Genomic DNA, 15,597 nt, shown 5'->3' on the forward strand with positions numbered 1-15,597 from the left:
ATAGTTAAGAGATCTTCAACTCTATGACTATTATTTGTTAATACTCAACTGTGAACAATCTATACTTCAAAAGTAACCTTTAGGAATTATGTAAATTTTTTAAAAAGTACACTCAACAAATTCCTTATAAAGCAATTTGTTGGGTACTATTTTGTGTTTTGATCAAAGTTTTTGCCAAGATGAATTTTTAAAATCATTCAATAAATGACTAACATATATACACTGCTGTGTTCTAACAGTGAACATACATATCTTTTAAAATGGAAAAATAATTTGGTAGGCTGGAAACTGACAAACTGCCACTGACCAAGGAGAGATCTTTTTATTCTTTCATCTTTCTGAAGATAGTTTTTGCTTCCTTGCAGCACTGTCACCAGATCCCACACCACCTGTCAAAGATGACCAGTTTACATGTACACTAGCATTTCTGCCTTGAAGCTTGCATCCCTCTCTTTTGTCCTGTTTAGAAATTCCTTTACAATTCCAAATTTTAATTTGCCATACTTAATATGGCAAATATTCATTCTCATTTGAACTCTGGTCAGTCCACCCTTTCTTAAATAAACATTTATTGAGAACCTACTGTATGCCAGATACTATGCTTGACACTGTGTTAGAGATACAGCAGTGAAAAAGATAGGCAAAAAAACTAGTCTCTACTCTCACTGGGACTATCATCTAATGGGGAAGGCAGAAAATTTATAATTAACTAATACACAATTACAGGTTACAAAAACTACTTCTATAAAGAACTGTGATGACTACCACAAAGTTCCTGGCTAAAAAAGGCACTCCCAAGATGGTAGTAGCAAAGCAGGACTGCAATGGAGGCCTCTACACCTCTGGGGCACACTTACCAAGCTGGTGTCATGCTGTGAGACAATTTATAAACACATCTACGTGGTACCTACCTACTTACCACTCAATGCCCTCCCACTAGACTTACTCTTCTAGCTACCTGAAGGTCTAGCCACCAGTCTATCCATGTTTTATATGCCTTCACAGTTCTAGGGCAATAGCCAAGTAGGCCAGAAAGTTCTAGAAAATAGTCAAAACATAAAATAAGATCTGTGACCAGCCAAAACACTTCACAAAGCCCACACCTGAAGTATCTTTAGACAGCAAGTCATAAGCTATCCTGCTTTCTGTTTTAGTTACAGTTTGGATGAATTTATTTGATTTCCTATCCTATAGCTAAATACAGTGAGAAGTAGCTTGGGATTAAAATTTAGAGGGTTTTGAATAGCAGGTTAAGTCTGAATATTAATTGGTAAGCAACATGGAATCACTGAGGATTCTCAACAAGGGAACGATATGATCAAAACAATGAATTAAAAATAATTTTATGAGATATCTGTACACCTAGGTTCACAGAGGCATCATTCACAATAACCAAAAGGTGGAAACAACCCAAATGTCCATTGATGGAATGGATAAACAAAATGTGATATATATATATCCCACAAGCCACTTGGTGTGGCCAAAAAAAAAAATAATAATAATAATAATTTTATGGTGGGATGTAAGATGGATTACAATAGAGAAATGGCCTGGGGAGGTTTAATTGGACCCAAGAAGGATGAGACTACACAGAGCTCACCAGGAGGACCCACTCCTAGTCAGGAGGAACACCTCCATCCTAAAAGCTCAGCAAAAGTAGAAGAAGAAAAGAGATTTCTGACAAATAGCTTAACATTCATGTTGACCTTCATTTAGTCCTCTATATTACTTTATAATGTTTTTTCTTTTTAATGTTATTTTCCACTATATCAATTGTTGCCGTCATGGTCCTTAACATAAATATTTGTTGGCTAAAAAAATGATTATATTTTCTAAAAGAAAAATAGTTATACATTTATTATGGGAAGATTTAAAATAGCATATTACACTCACTCCCTGGCTCTGAACTCCTGGCAACTGCTGATCCTTTTACTGTTTCCAAGGAATCATACAGTACGTAAGCTTTTCAGACTGGCTTCTTTCAGTTAGCAATATGCATTTAAGGTTCCTCCATGTCTTCTGTGGCTTGACAGCTCACTTCTTTTTATCACTGAATAATATTCTACTGTCTGGATGAACCACAGTTTGTTTATCCATTCACCTATTTATTGAAGGACCTCTTGGTTGTTTTCAAGTTTTGGCAATTACGCTTAAAGCATTTGTGTGTAGGTTTTTGTGTGGACATAAGTTTTTGACTCCTTTGGGTAAATACCAAGGAGCACAACTGCTGGGTCACATGGTAAGACTACGTTTAGCTTTGTAAGAAACTGCCAAACTGTCTTCCAAAGTAGCCGTACCATTTTGCGTTCCTACCATCAATGAATAAGCCTTTCTGTTACTATACATCTTTGCCAGCACGTGGTACTGTCAGGTGGATTTTGGCCATTCTAATATGTGTATAGTGGTATCTCATTGTTTTAATTTGCAATTCCCTAATGGCATATGATTTGAGCACCTTTCATATGCTTATTTGCCCTGTAGTTCTTCTTTGGTGAAGTGTCTGTTCAGATCAGATCTGTTGTCCATTTTAAAATTGGGTTGTTTTCTTATTGTTGAGCTTTAGGAATTCTTTGTAAATTTTGGATATCAGTCCTTTACCTGATATGTATTTCACAAAGATTTTCTCCCAGTCTGTAGCTTATCTTTTCGTTCTCTTAACAGTGTGTGACGGTTAATTTTATGTGTCAACTTGACTGGGCTAAGGGATGTCCAGGTAGCTGGTAAAACATTATTTCTGGGGGTGTCTGTGAGGGTGTTTCTGGAATAGATTTGCATCATCAGTAGACTGAGTAAAGAAGATGGCCCTCGACAATGCAGGTGGGCATCATCCAATTCACCGAGGGCATGAATAGAATAAAAAAAGCGGGGGGGGGGCAAGTTTGCTCTCTTCTTGAGTTGGACAACCATCTTTTTCTCCTGCCCTCACACATTGGTGTTCCTGGTTCTTGGGCCTTTGAACTCAGGGTGAATCATAAGACTGGCTTTCCTGTTTCTCCAGCCTGCAGACAACGGATCATGGGACTTCTTGGTCTCCACAATTGCATGAGCTAATTCCTATAATAAATAAATAAATCTATCTAACTATCTATCCATCCCGTTGCTTCTTTCTCTGGAGAAGCCTAGTACACAGTGTCTGTTACAGAGCAGAAGTTTTTAATTTTAATGAAGTTCAACTTATCAATTTTTTCTTTTATGTACTGTGCTTTTGGTGTTGTATCTAAGAAATCACCACCAAACTTTAAAGGGAATTTTTAAAAAGCATAATCCTACAAGCTCAGGGAGAAGAGGAGAAGAGCGACTACAACAAAATTTTGGAAGCTGGCAAACAGACAGAGCAGACCTAAGAAAAGTGGGGAGAGTCAAATCCAAGCCGATCCATGTTGCAGAATCCTGAAGAGGCTGGGGAATTGGAGGCACCAGTTACCTCTGGAAGTGGGAGTAAAGCACTCAGCTAAAATAAAGAGGCCGGCTGACTGTTTCAGCATTCCCCACCCCCAGCGGCCAGTGCCCCACCCTCAACCCAGAAGAAGATTCATATCCACCCTCATTCCACCAAACTGAGTGCAAGAGCCAGTGATGTCCTTAATTTAGACCCTATACCAGGCTAGTTGTTTTCTACAGAGGCTATTTATTTCCAGCTGGTTGCTTTGGCACTGTAACCAGCTTAACATCCTTAATCGCATGCTAAAAGTTGTTGCAAAACCATGACAAAAAATTTCTTTCACTCCTCCTACTGACCTACTTAGCGCTAACGGCAGGAATCAGTTCATCCTTCTCCGGACACAAAACATTCACCTTCTGAAAAAGCCTTTATACCTCATACAGTTCCTGGGAGAGTGTCTCAGACACAGCTCCTTTGCCACAGTTTAAACTCTGAAAATCCCGATGTTAAAGATCCTACTTATTAATAACTGAAAGAAAGGAAAATAAGTCTGATATAAAATAAACTTAACCTGATTAAGCAGGAAAAGATCATGGGACCAATAGGCTGGAAAAAGATGAAAACAGGAAATAAAACAGTTCCCAGGACAGAATCACCAATTTTTCATGAAAAGAGAAATTTTGCAGTGTTTCTTAAAAAGTGATTGTAAAATAGAAAATTAAATTAGAAGAAACAGAAAATAAACTCCAAAATAGGACTAATGATTCTAGGATCCAGAAGTCTGCCTTTGAAGAAGCAGCCCCTAGAGCTGATAAAGGGGACAAAGTGTTTCCTAACGTCTACTGCTGTTTTAAAAGACAAATTCAAATGAAAATTCTACAAATAAAAGTTTGGAGGCAGTCTGCCAGTCATTGTTTGGGCCCACAGGAGAGAGGAGGAGACAGCTACAGTGTGAAGAGTTCTGGCCTCTGGTCAAACCACTGAGGATTTCCTGAGAAATGCAATTACATTCTGATCAGATGAATCAGATCATGTTTAGGTCCACAGAAGCATAGGATTCTTAAGTTTAGCCTGCTTATTTCTTCTGCTTAGTAAAGTCTTTGACATAACTTATGTGTTCAATTTAGTAATAATCATGTTGTTTTATATATCATAAAGCCAAAATTTACCTTTTACATGGAAAACAGCCAAAGTGAAGATGACCCAGACATTGTGAACCAGCTCAATGATAACAGATTTACATTTCCGAAAAGCAGCGTTTACGAACACCTTGTCCTCGCTAAACTCCGCACTGCCCACAATGCTGTTTGCTAAGGAACAGGCTCATGTTCTCTCCCTGGACTTTGTCATTATTTATTTAGCTTTCACTTTCCACAATGAACCGCTTATAACTATCAGAAGCATCTAGTGAGGTCTTGAGGACTAGAAGTGGAAGAAGCGAATAAACTTCCTCCCCCTCTTTACTTATTCATTCTGATGGTCAGCACTTTTTCTCAGCTCTAGACAGTGAAACTGAATCAATGTAGTAAAACAGAAAAAAAGGACACTTTCCTCTCATGTCAAATAAGTTTTTTATCTAGAAAGTGAAGTCTTTACATTAAAATGAAGGATGAACCACAAGGAGATTCCACTACACACCCATCAGAATATTTAATATTAATAGTTAATATAGTTAATATTAAAAAGACTGACACTACCAATGCTGGCAAGGATGTAAAGCAATGGAAACTCTTGCACACTGCTGGTGGGCATGTAAAATGGCACAACCACTCTGGAAAAAAGCCTGGCAGTTTTTTAAAAAACTAAACATACACCTACTCTTTGAGCCAGCAGTTTCACTCCTAAGAATTTATCCAAGAGAAATAAAAACGTATGCCCACAAGAGTTGAACAAAAATATTCACAGTAACTTTATTAATATTAGCTCCAAACTGGAAATAGCTCAGGTATCCATGAATAGGAAAATGGATAAAGAAACTATGTTATATTCATAAAACATAACGCTACTCAGCAATAAAAGAGAAAGAGCTATTGTTACATGCAACAAGAAGAATGAATCTCAAAATTCTTACGCTGAGTTAAATAATTCTATCACAAAAAAGTACATATGATATGACTACATTTACATGAAGTTTTAGAATAGTTGAAACAGATCTATGACAGCAAGTCAGAACAGTAGTAGCCTTGGAAGGTGGGAGAGGGAATTGACTGGGAAGGGGCAAAAGAAAACTTTCCAAGGTAACAGTAATGTCCTGTATCTTGATAGGCTTGGGTTACATAATTTTATGCATCTGTCAAAATTTAGGATTTGTGTATTTTATTGTATGCAAATATTGTCTCAAAAGAAAAAAGCTACAGCAAAAACACTGAACTCTATATGCATGCTTGAGTAGAGAGAAGTATTCTAATGTGTGCAATTCACTTTGAAATGCATCAAAGAAAATTAAGATGGATCGACGGATGGATAGGTGGGCCAATCCATGATAAAGTATATATAGTAAAATGTTAATGGTAGAATCTATGTGGTGGAAAAATGAGTGTTGACTATAAAATTCTTTCGACTTTGCTGTATGTTTGAAGATTTTCATAATAAATTGTTAGGGAAAAAATGAAGAATGATGGGAATCCACTTGCCTATGTAGGGCTTAAATACTAGATTCATAATTATTTTCCAGATTAGGGAACATCTAAGCCTATTCCTTGTCAGAGTTTTACAAAAGACTATGTGGAAGATTAAGATTTTCAAATAGAAATATGGTCAGTTATATAAGGCTGCAATGTGATAAATATCTTGGTGACAGATGTCCTGATGAAACTTATTTTTGCTGTTCATAAATGAACTGTTTTTCTCCATGGCTTTAAATGTTGCAGCTGTGTTACCTGTCATGACATTTCCTTTGACAGAGCTGAGATAAATTTAAGGATCAAAGAGCTCCAAGTGATTTTACAGATACTATCTTATTTATCCTTGAAGTAAAAGAACAGAGTTGAGCAAGCATTATTATGTCCATTTTACAGAAAGAAAAAAATAGGAGGACAGAGAAATTAAGGGACTTACTTAAGGTCACAAGGACACCAACAGCACCTATAATAATAATATATTGAGAGCATACTATGCCAATTTTATAACTGTTCTCTTATTTAATCCTCATATAAACTTTCATTTTATACAGGAGGAAACCAAGGCTTATGAAAACAAATAGTTTGCCTAAAGTTACAAAGTCCATCACCCTAACTTCAGTCTAATTAGTCAATGGCTCTGAACATTTTTTTCTACCAAGACACTTAGGATAGATGTTCACATTCCTGTGGGTATAACCAAAGTTACGTATAATTTTGCCAGGTACCTGCAATTCTACTGCTTTTCTTTTTCTCTAGAAAGCACACTGGAATGCAAGTAAGAGTGACATAAGAATAACCTTGAATCTCTTCCAACTTCTATTTTACAAAAAGCAGATCATTTGCAAATTTGGTATTTTTTTTTCTTTTTTTGGCCGCACCATGCAGCATGCTGGATCTTAGTTCCCCAACCAGGGACTGAACCCGTGCCCCCTGCACTGAGAGCACTGCACGCGGAATCTTAACCACGTGACCACCAAGGAAGTCCCCAAATTTGGTATTTTAAGTAACTTTGGAAACAAATTACTTTGCAGCATTAAGCCTGATAATCTGCAAAAGCCTAACTCTTCTAAGACCTATCCTTGTATAGTAATAAGTAGACTGATCATCTTACTGAAGAGCACGGTGTGATACAACTCTTGTAGCCCAAACTGCCCTCTCCTGTTGGTTCTGAAAACCTATTTCAAACTTGACCATCCACCGAATGTCTTTAGCATATACGCTAAAGAGAATGCAGCCCCAAGTTTTAATAAAGGTCAAGGTTATTGAGCTCTAAAAGATGTCTTAGTGGATGATAAACTAGCACCACTTTCAGCAATACAGCCAAGTCATATCACCTTCCTCCTTCCTTCTCTCCCTACTCCCACAACCCCAGCGTGCTATAGAAATATATCAGCAGCACTACAGGTGCTGTAGACTAAATGTTTGTGTCCCTGCCTCAAATTCATATATTAAAATCCTAACCCTGAATGTGACAAAATTAGAAGATGGGGACTCTGGGAGATGATTAGATCGTGAGGGCAGAGTCTTCACAGATGGGATTAGTGCTCTCACGAGAGAGACCCCAGGGAGCTGTCTAGATTTCTCTGCCATGTGAGGACTTAGCAAGAAAATGACCATCTATGAATCAGGAAGTGGGCCTTCGCTAGACACTAAATATGCCAGTGCCTTGATCTTAGACTTCCAAGGCTTTTCCCTAACTGTGAAAAATAAATTTCTGTTGTTTATAAGCCACCCAGTTTATGGTATTTTGTTACAGCAGCCTGAACAGACTAAGACAACAATCCATTCTCATTCTCAGAAATGACTTATAGGGACTTCCCTGGTGGCACAGTGGTTAAGGATCCGCCTGCCAATGCAGGGGACATGGGTTCGAGCCCTGGTCCGGGAAGATCCCACATGCCGCGGAGCTACTAAGCCCATGTGCCACAACTACTGAGCCTGCGATCTCGAGCCCGCGAGCAACAACTACTGAGCCCGCGTGCCACAACTACTGAAGCCCACGCGCCTAGAGCCTGTGCTCCGCAACAAGAGAAGCCGCTGCAATGAGAAGCCCACACATTGCAACGAAGAGTAGCCCCCGCTCGCCGCAACTAGAGAAAGCCAGCATGCAGCAAGACCTAAAGCAGCCAAAAATAAATAAATAAATTTATTTATTAAAAAAAAAGAAATGATTTATTATGAAGGGACTTAGCCTGAATACTTTCCTCAGCCTGACAATCAGTTGACAAATTTAATGGCTATTTGTTCTCTTTATCACATCGTAACTCTATTCTAATTCCTTCTCTATAGTCCTAACTACATAATTTTTTTTAAGTCCATGATTAACAGATCACAGTCTCTACATAAATATATCTCATTTGAGAAAAAAATTTTAATTTGTATTTAAGAGGCAGAGTTGATTATTTACTTTACAAATTAGATTCTTTTTTATTTTTATTGGAGCATAGTTGCTTTACAATGTTGTGTTAGTTTCCGCTGTACAACAAAGTGAATCAGCCACACATATACATATATCCCCTCTTCCTTGGATTTCCTTCCCACTTAGGTCACCACAGAGCATTGAGTAGAGTTCCCTGTGCTTTACAGTCTATTCTCATTAGTTATCTATTTTATACATAGTAGTGTTTATATGTCAATCCCAATCTCCCAATCTATCCCCATCGCCGACCCTGGTATGCATAAGTACAAATTAGATTCATACTGTATGAAAAAAAAAAAACATTTCTTTAAAGATCAAGCTGTTCTGTATTTATATATGACTCAATATACACACAATCTTTCACAAATAAACCTGTATATAACAAGAAGTAATTTCTATGTCTTGAACTTTTAAAAGAAAGCAAATAAAAACAATACAAATATATCAGAATGTAATTTTCAAAATATGTATACATGGGAATTCCCTGGCGGTCCAGTGGTTAGGACTCCGCACTTTCACCTCTGAGGGCTTGAGTTCAATCCCTGGTCAGGGAACTAAGATCCCACAAGCTGCATGGCGTGGCCAATATATATAAATATATATATATATTATATATTTATATATGTATGTATGCATACAAAGTTAGCAGTTAAGACTTTTTAAGCTACTATTTCTTGAGAACCTACTATGTGTTTGGCTCTATGCAAAGGGCTTCATGTGTGTTATCCCATTTAATCTGCACACTGAGTTAAGCATTATTCTTATTTTTTTTTTTTAATCACTGAGAATATGGAGGTTTATAGAGGTGAAGGAACTCGCTCAGAGCCTTCCTTGGAGCAAGTGACCTAGTTTGGATTCAAACCAAGGTCTGTGTGATTGCAGAGCTCAACTCTTTCCAGCATACACATAATATATTATAGAGCAGGAGCTTCCATGTCCCCATGGCCTAAAATGCCCAAGAAGGTCATTCAGCTTCTTGCTGTCTTCTGTGAACCATCCCATCCTGATTAGGCACCTGGCTGTGCATTCAGATCAGAGGAGACCATAAAAGCGAAAGTATATTATAAAAAGTTTATCCTTAACTATGTCTTTGGACTAGTTTCTTTATCTCTTTTTTTCCCATCTCTAACCTAACACTAGGTTTACCAGTACCACATCATGGCATTAATGAAGACAAAGTCATAGAACCCAAATGGTGATAGAACTAGGAGGGACATTAGAAATTATCCAGTCCAATGCTCTCATTTCACAAACGAGGAAACTGAGGTCAAAAGAAGCTAACCTGCCACAGTCACGTTACTAGTTGATGCAGTCTGACCTATAATGAAGATCTCTGATTCTTTACACTTACCATAGTATAAGGAATTTCCTCCTAGGAGATATTTTTTAAAATTTCTTGGACAAGACTTCTTCAATTATTAAGTACTATTCATAATGAATAAACTAATAGTAACACTCCAGAAAGGTTTAAAATGAAAAGTAGAAGCCTCTTCTTTCCTTCTACCTTCTAATCCCATTTCATTCCCCAGGCATAACCATCATTAAGCTTCTTGTGTGTTCATCCAAAATTGATCTATATATGTACATATACGTGTGAAGTAAGTTAAATATGGAAGTCCAAAAATGATTCTCTCATCTCAGACTGATGTTTTCCTCTATATAATTTAGTCAACAGTCATATTATTGCATAAAAATACGCAAAGGGAGAAAGTAATATTGCAACATATCTGTAAGTTTGCAAAGCTGTGAGTACGATGTTCTCCTTAGGTACAGCTCACCTGTTTTCCAGGTCCGGCATGCTTAGGTTTCTAGCAGCAAAGCACATTTTGAGAGGGATGACCTTCCTGTCCTTGGTGCTGTTCTGGTGTTTTGGAGAACCGGAGTCCTCACTGCCACTAAAGCTCGGTGACTGGGGAGCTGCACCTTCCCATGGCAGATCTGATACTAACGATGGCTTCTTGATATATGGTGTTACTTCTCGGATGAACTTAACTAATGAACAAAAATCAAAGAAGAAGGTTAGTATTTTTGCTTCCTATGAAAAATAACAACTGAAATATATACATACACGAACTATCTGGCATGAAGTGAAAAAATACATGAAGTTAAAGAGCCAGCACACAGAATCTTAGGATTGGAGGGTGCTTTAAGAACATGTAATCCAAATGATATACCACTGCTCTATCCTAAAAACTTTAACTTCTGAGTCTTTGCATATTGTTGCTTCTGCTTAGGACTCCTTTCTCCCTTTGTCGGCCTGGTCAACTCTACTCAAGAGTCACCTCCTCAGCAGACTTTCCTGTTCACTCTCTCCAGGGTATTACCATTACTCTTCTGTAGCAACCTCTAAGCACCCTGGGTTGTAATCCTTTGTTAATACTTCAGTTCCCCTGCTGGCTGCGAGTTCCCCAAAGGCAGGGTTTACAATTTATTCAATCGTGGTGTCTAACATCCAGACCAGTGCCTACTCAGTAAATGTTTGAATAAATGAGTGAAGGAAAAAATGAACAATTAAATACCTGAATTATCTCAGTAGTTGGCCATCATGAATGAATCTGGAGATAGATTCAGTACCTCCTGAGACAGCCCCATCTAGCTTTAGACAACTCAACATTTAGAAACTTGAAACTTCCACCCATTGGTTTGCTGACTACAGAGGCCACATCAAACTCTTCCACATGAGAACCCTTCAGATATCTGAAGACTGAGATTATCTCTCTCTTCTCCAGACTAAGCTATGTATCTCTATTTCAGTTCGATTCAACTCAGTCAACATTTTTAGCTACCTTCCAAGTATCAGGCATTAGGCTAGCCACTGAGAATACAAGAGTAACTTAGGCATGGACCCTGCCTTCAAGGAATGCCCAGTCTAGTAAGGGAGTCAGTTATGGAAACAAACCATTATAGCTTTGAAAAACAAGTACAAAAACATAGTCAAAAACAAGGTATTTCTATTAACGGTAGCCCCAAGTTAAGATATAGCTTTTAATATATGCAAAATGTTTTTCTTTTAAGTTCAATTTTAAGACATATAAAATATTTCTTTTACCTCATTCATGACTGGCAACTACTATCATTTGAGGCATTGTGCTCTTATTTCAAAAACTAGATAAACTGAAGATTGTTAAATCCTTTTTTAGTAAACTCTTTAAAAGAATTAAAATGTCAATAAATCATTGAATGTAGATAAATCGGTCACCATTTCCTCTTCTAACATCAATATATGTTACGTCAGTAATCTACCTCCTCTCAAATTCCACTGTGGTAGGTCATTAGAGTAGTATCATGGGAACTGAAAAACTAGAAAGATATGATCATTATCAATGCTTATCAATGTCATAATAGCTAGTATTAATATTTTATAGCATTAGAAGCTTTACAAGTCTATGAAACTTTACTAAGAAATAGATTACTAAATCTAAAAAATAATCAGCTATGTTTCTAAAAACATAGCTAACAAGTCTTTAAAATATTGTTTCTTTTTTGAATAGGTAATACATGCATATAAAACAAAATTCAGGGTTTCCCTGGTGGCGCAGTGGTTAAGAATCCGCCTGCCAATGCAGGGGACAAGTGTTCGAGCCCTGGTCCGGGAAGAGCCCACATGTCGCAGAGCAACTAAGCCCATGCGCCACAACTACTGAGCCTGCGCTCTAGAGCCCGCGAGCCACAGCTACTGAGCCTGTGTGCCACAACTACTGAAGCCTATGTGCCTAGAGCCCGTGCTCTGCAACAAGAGAAGCCACCGCAACGAGCAGCCCGCGCACCGCAACGAAGAGTAGCCCCTGCTCGCCGCAACTAGAGAAAGCCCGCACGCAGCAACGAAGGCCCAATGCAGCCAAAAATAAATAAAATAAATAAATTTTTAAAAAAAGAGAGAGAAAAACACAAAATTCAAAAGGTATAAAAGGTTTTATAATAAAGAGTATGTATTTCTAGCAGCCCAATTCCCATCCCTGGAGGCAATTACTGTATGGTCCTCCAGCAACAGGCTAAGCATGTATGAAAATAGACACACATATGTGTATATACATAAATACACACAATGGTAGTATATTATGCTTACTGTTTCCACATCTTGCTTTTTTTACTTAGTAATATTGATAATAATCTTTTATAAGCATAGCATCCTACCGCTCACTCTACACGATGTGGTGACAGAGAGGCCTTTGGAATCAGACCTTGTTCAAATACTAACTACTAACTGTGCTTGCTACTTCAGAGCTACGTGACCTCACTTGACAGTTCTGAAGTCCTCATCTATAAAATGGCAGTAACATTAAGCAAGTAAAAATTCTAGGCACATGCTAAACATTCAATAAGTAGTAGGTGCCTTTCTTCTCCTTCCCTAAATTAAAAAGCTAGAAAAGTTAAAAATTTTAAACAGCAATCAGTAGAAGAGGCAAAATTATTTTCGTATAAGTTATTCAAGAAGATCTGCTGAAGTTAAGCATAATTCTAGAAAATATAATAATGCTAATGCCAACATTTAGAAAGAGTTTGTGTGTGCTTGTATGTGTGTGTTCTTTCTATGTATAGTTATAATATGTGTATTTCTAGGTGGAGAGAGTAAAAGCTAACTACTTCAGGTCACCAAGGAGATTTTTTTCATCCTAGAAAAATGAGCAGGGGCGCAACCAGTGTATCCTTTGAGCAGCTGACTCAGGCATTCAATACATGCTTTAGTTTAGCTTTGTGCTTTCAAGAGAGAATTAGATCACAATAACTTTGGCAGAAATTCTTACAGTTTCTAGTCACTGCCAATGGCAGAGAGTTACTTTTCAAACATTTAAGGCAGTATACTAACTTTTGGGCTACTAATTGGGGGAAACTAAAGACATTCTAAATGACTACTCCTGAATACTACAGTGGTTAGAAAAGCCCCCTTTATGATACACTCAGAAGTTCGTTTGATCACAGAGTAGCATCAATGAGTTGATTACTACACATATTAAATATGTGTAATAAAATAAATAAATAAAGTAAATAAAACAGGCATACACACATAGCCTATTGCATGGCCTTATTAAAAGAGCAATGAGTTTCACTTGAGTTGATGACAATGGCACCCATACCCCCATCTAATTGGTTATCCATAATGGCTGGAGAACCATAAATAGACACCTGTTTCTAATTTACCTGAGATTCAGGAAAGGTGAAAAGTTAAGGTGCTCTGTCTGAGTCCTGTTCTTAGACCTCCCCAGTTGCCACAGTGCTTTAACCTGGATACCCGCCTGGATAAGTAAAGTCTCTACACCGCCACATGGCATTCAGGTCAACTCAGAAACCGTGATATGGGGACTTCCCTGGTGGCGCAGTGGTTAAGAATCCGCCTGCCAATGCAGGGGACACGGGTTCGAGTCCTGGTTCGGAAAGATCCCGCATGTCACGGAGCTACTAAGCCCGTGTGCCACAACTACTGAGCCTGTGCTCTAGAGCCCGCGAGCCACAACTACTGAGCCTGTGCGCCTAGAGCCCGTGCTCCGCAACAAGAGAAGCCACCGCAATGAGAAGCCTGTGCACCACAATGAAGAGTATCCCCCGCTCGCCGTAACTAGAGAAAGCCTGCACGCAGCAACGAAGACCCAAAGCAGCCAGAAAGAAATATAAATTAATAAATTAATAATAATAATAAAAAAGAAACCGTGATATGTGACTTCCCTGGTAGTCCAGTGGGTAAGAATCCACGCTCCCCATGCAGGGGGCCCGAGTTCGATCCCTGGTCGGGGAACTAGATCCTGCGTGCTGCAAATAAGACCCGGCGCAGCCAAATTAAATAAATAAATAAATAATCTTTAAATAAATTAAAAAAAAGAAACTGTGATATATTTCAGAGTTATTTCACTTTTCCTCATAGTTAAAGATCATCCTCAACATGCTTAAACTCTGATGTTTATAGTATTTTAGGTGTTTAGTTGCTGAAGTTAATCTTTCTTTTATGCACTGCTCGCTCTTATTGAAAATGAAGGGGGTTCTCCCCCACCCTAAAAGCATCACTATAATCCCTTCTCTTTAGAGTGACAAAAAACATATACATGTACTGTACACACACCTGGAAAGACATCTGGGAAGATTTTCAGCAAAATATCAATAGTGCCTAGAAATATGCATAGGACTGCCTTTTTTTTTTCTTTATGTAGTTGTGTATATTTGAAACTTTGATGAGCCCATATCATTTATACAAAAAACAAAAAACCTTATTTAAGAAAGGAAGAAAATTTATTCCGAAAACTTGCTCAAACTTTAAACATGGAACCACCTTAAACTAAAACCTTGTTGAACCGTCTAAAACTATAATGCACGGGATAGGATCCAAGATCCAACTGATTCTTACTGAATTCCATGCTCTAATGAATAAGGTTACAGGGGTCCATGTATATTAACAAGGTACACTGCTATCCTGGTTTGGGGCATTAGGCAGCATCTGATTTTAAACTGAATGCCATTTATGTGGCTTTTAAAAGCTTATCCAAAAGATACTTTATAGTGCAGAAGTAGCCTATGGCTGTGAACACAAATATTCTGGTATATCAATCACCTTCGCTTATAAACATCAATCTCTCATATAATCATTATTTTCCTCTCTAATTTCTAATGCTTATCATTTTCTTATCTCTTCAAGTGACCTTTACTATAAGTTTAAGTGAAACTAAATGGATCAGACAATGTAGGGAGAATCGTGCCAATATTTCCCCTGCTTTTGCAAACAAGTTTGTTTCTGACCTATCTTTAGGGTGGAAGAGCTGGCTTTTCATTTGTCTCACAAGTGAGTTACGTTGACATCACTGTTTAAGTATTCTCCCAAGAAGTTTCTCCTTGACCTCATCCCAAGCTCCTCCTCCAAATCAGGAATCTGATAGATGGCCACCAAAAGCATTAGGGAGGAATTACTTATTTTTCGTAAAAAGCCTTTTACATTCTCAACTTGCAGGTGCCTTTCAGCTCAAGTCTCTTGCCATTTAGGGTCTGAGTAGGCTGCACAGTCTAGGGTTCGGCGATGTAAACCTTACACATGTTCAGAGTGACTCTGATTTCATTATACCTTTCCATTTTAAAGTATCAATAACATTGCACATTCTCTAATTTATTGAGCTCCTGCTATGTGCCAGGAACTGTTTTGGGAACCTAGAATAATATATCCATGAACAAAACATGAAAAAATGAAAAAGGATAAA

At 37.9% G+C, this 15,597-nt stretch overlaps 1 protein-coding gene across 3 annotated transcripts in view; it reads right to left on the reverse strand.

Annotated features, from left to right (window-relative positions):
- The window catches only part of SNTB2 (syntrophin beta 2), a 96,752-nt gene that overhangs the window by 43,728 nt on the left and 37,427 nt on the right, over positions 1 to 15,597 (reverse strand). For all 3 annotated transcript variants that reach the window (XM_061172826.1, XM_061172824.1, XM_061172825.1), the window contains exon 2: positions 10,201 to 10,414. In XM_061172826.1, the coding sequence (XP_061028809.1) occupies positions 10,201 to 10,414 (214 nt within the window). The remainder of the gene's footprint in view (positions 1 to 10,200; positions 10,415 to 15,597) is intronic.

Source organism: Eubalaena glacialis, chromosome 18 (assembly GCF_028564815.1).
Source record: "Eubalaena glacialis isolate mEubGla1 chromosome 18, mEubGla1.1.hap2.+ XY, whole genome shotgun sequence".
In the NCBI taxonomy this organism is placed as follows: Eukaryota; Metazoa; Chordata; class Mammalia; order Artiodactyla; family Balaenidae; genus Eubalaena; species Eubalaena glacialis.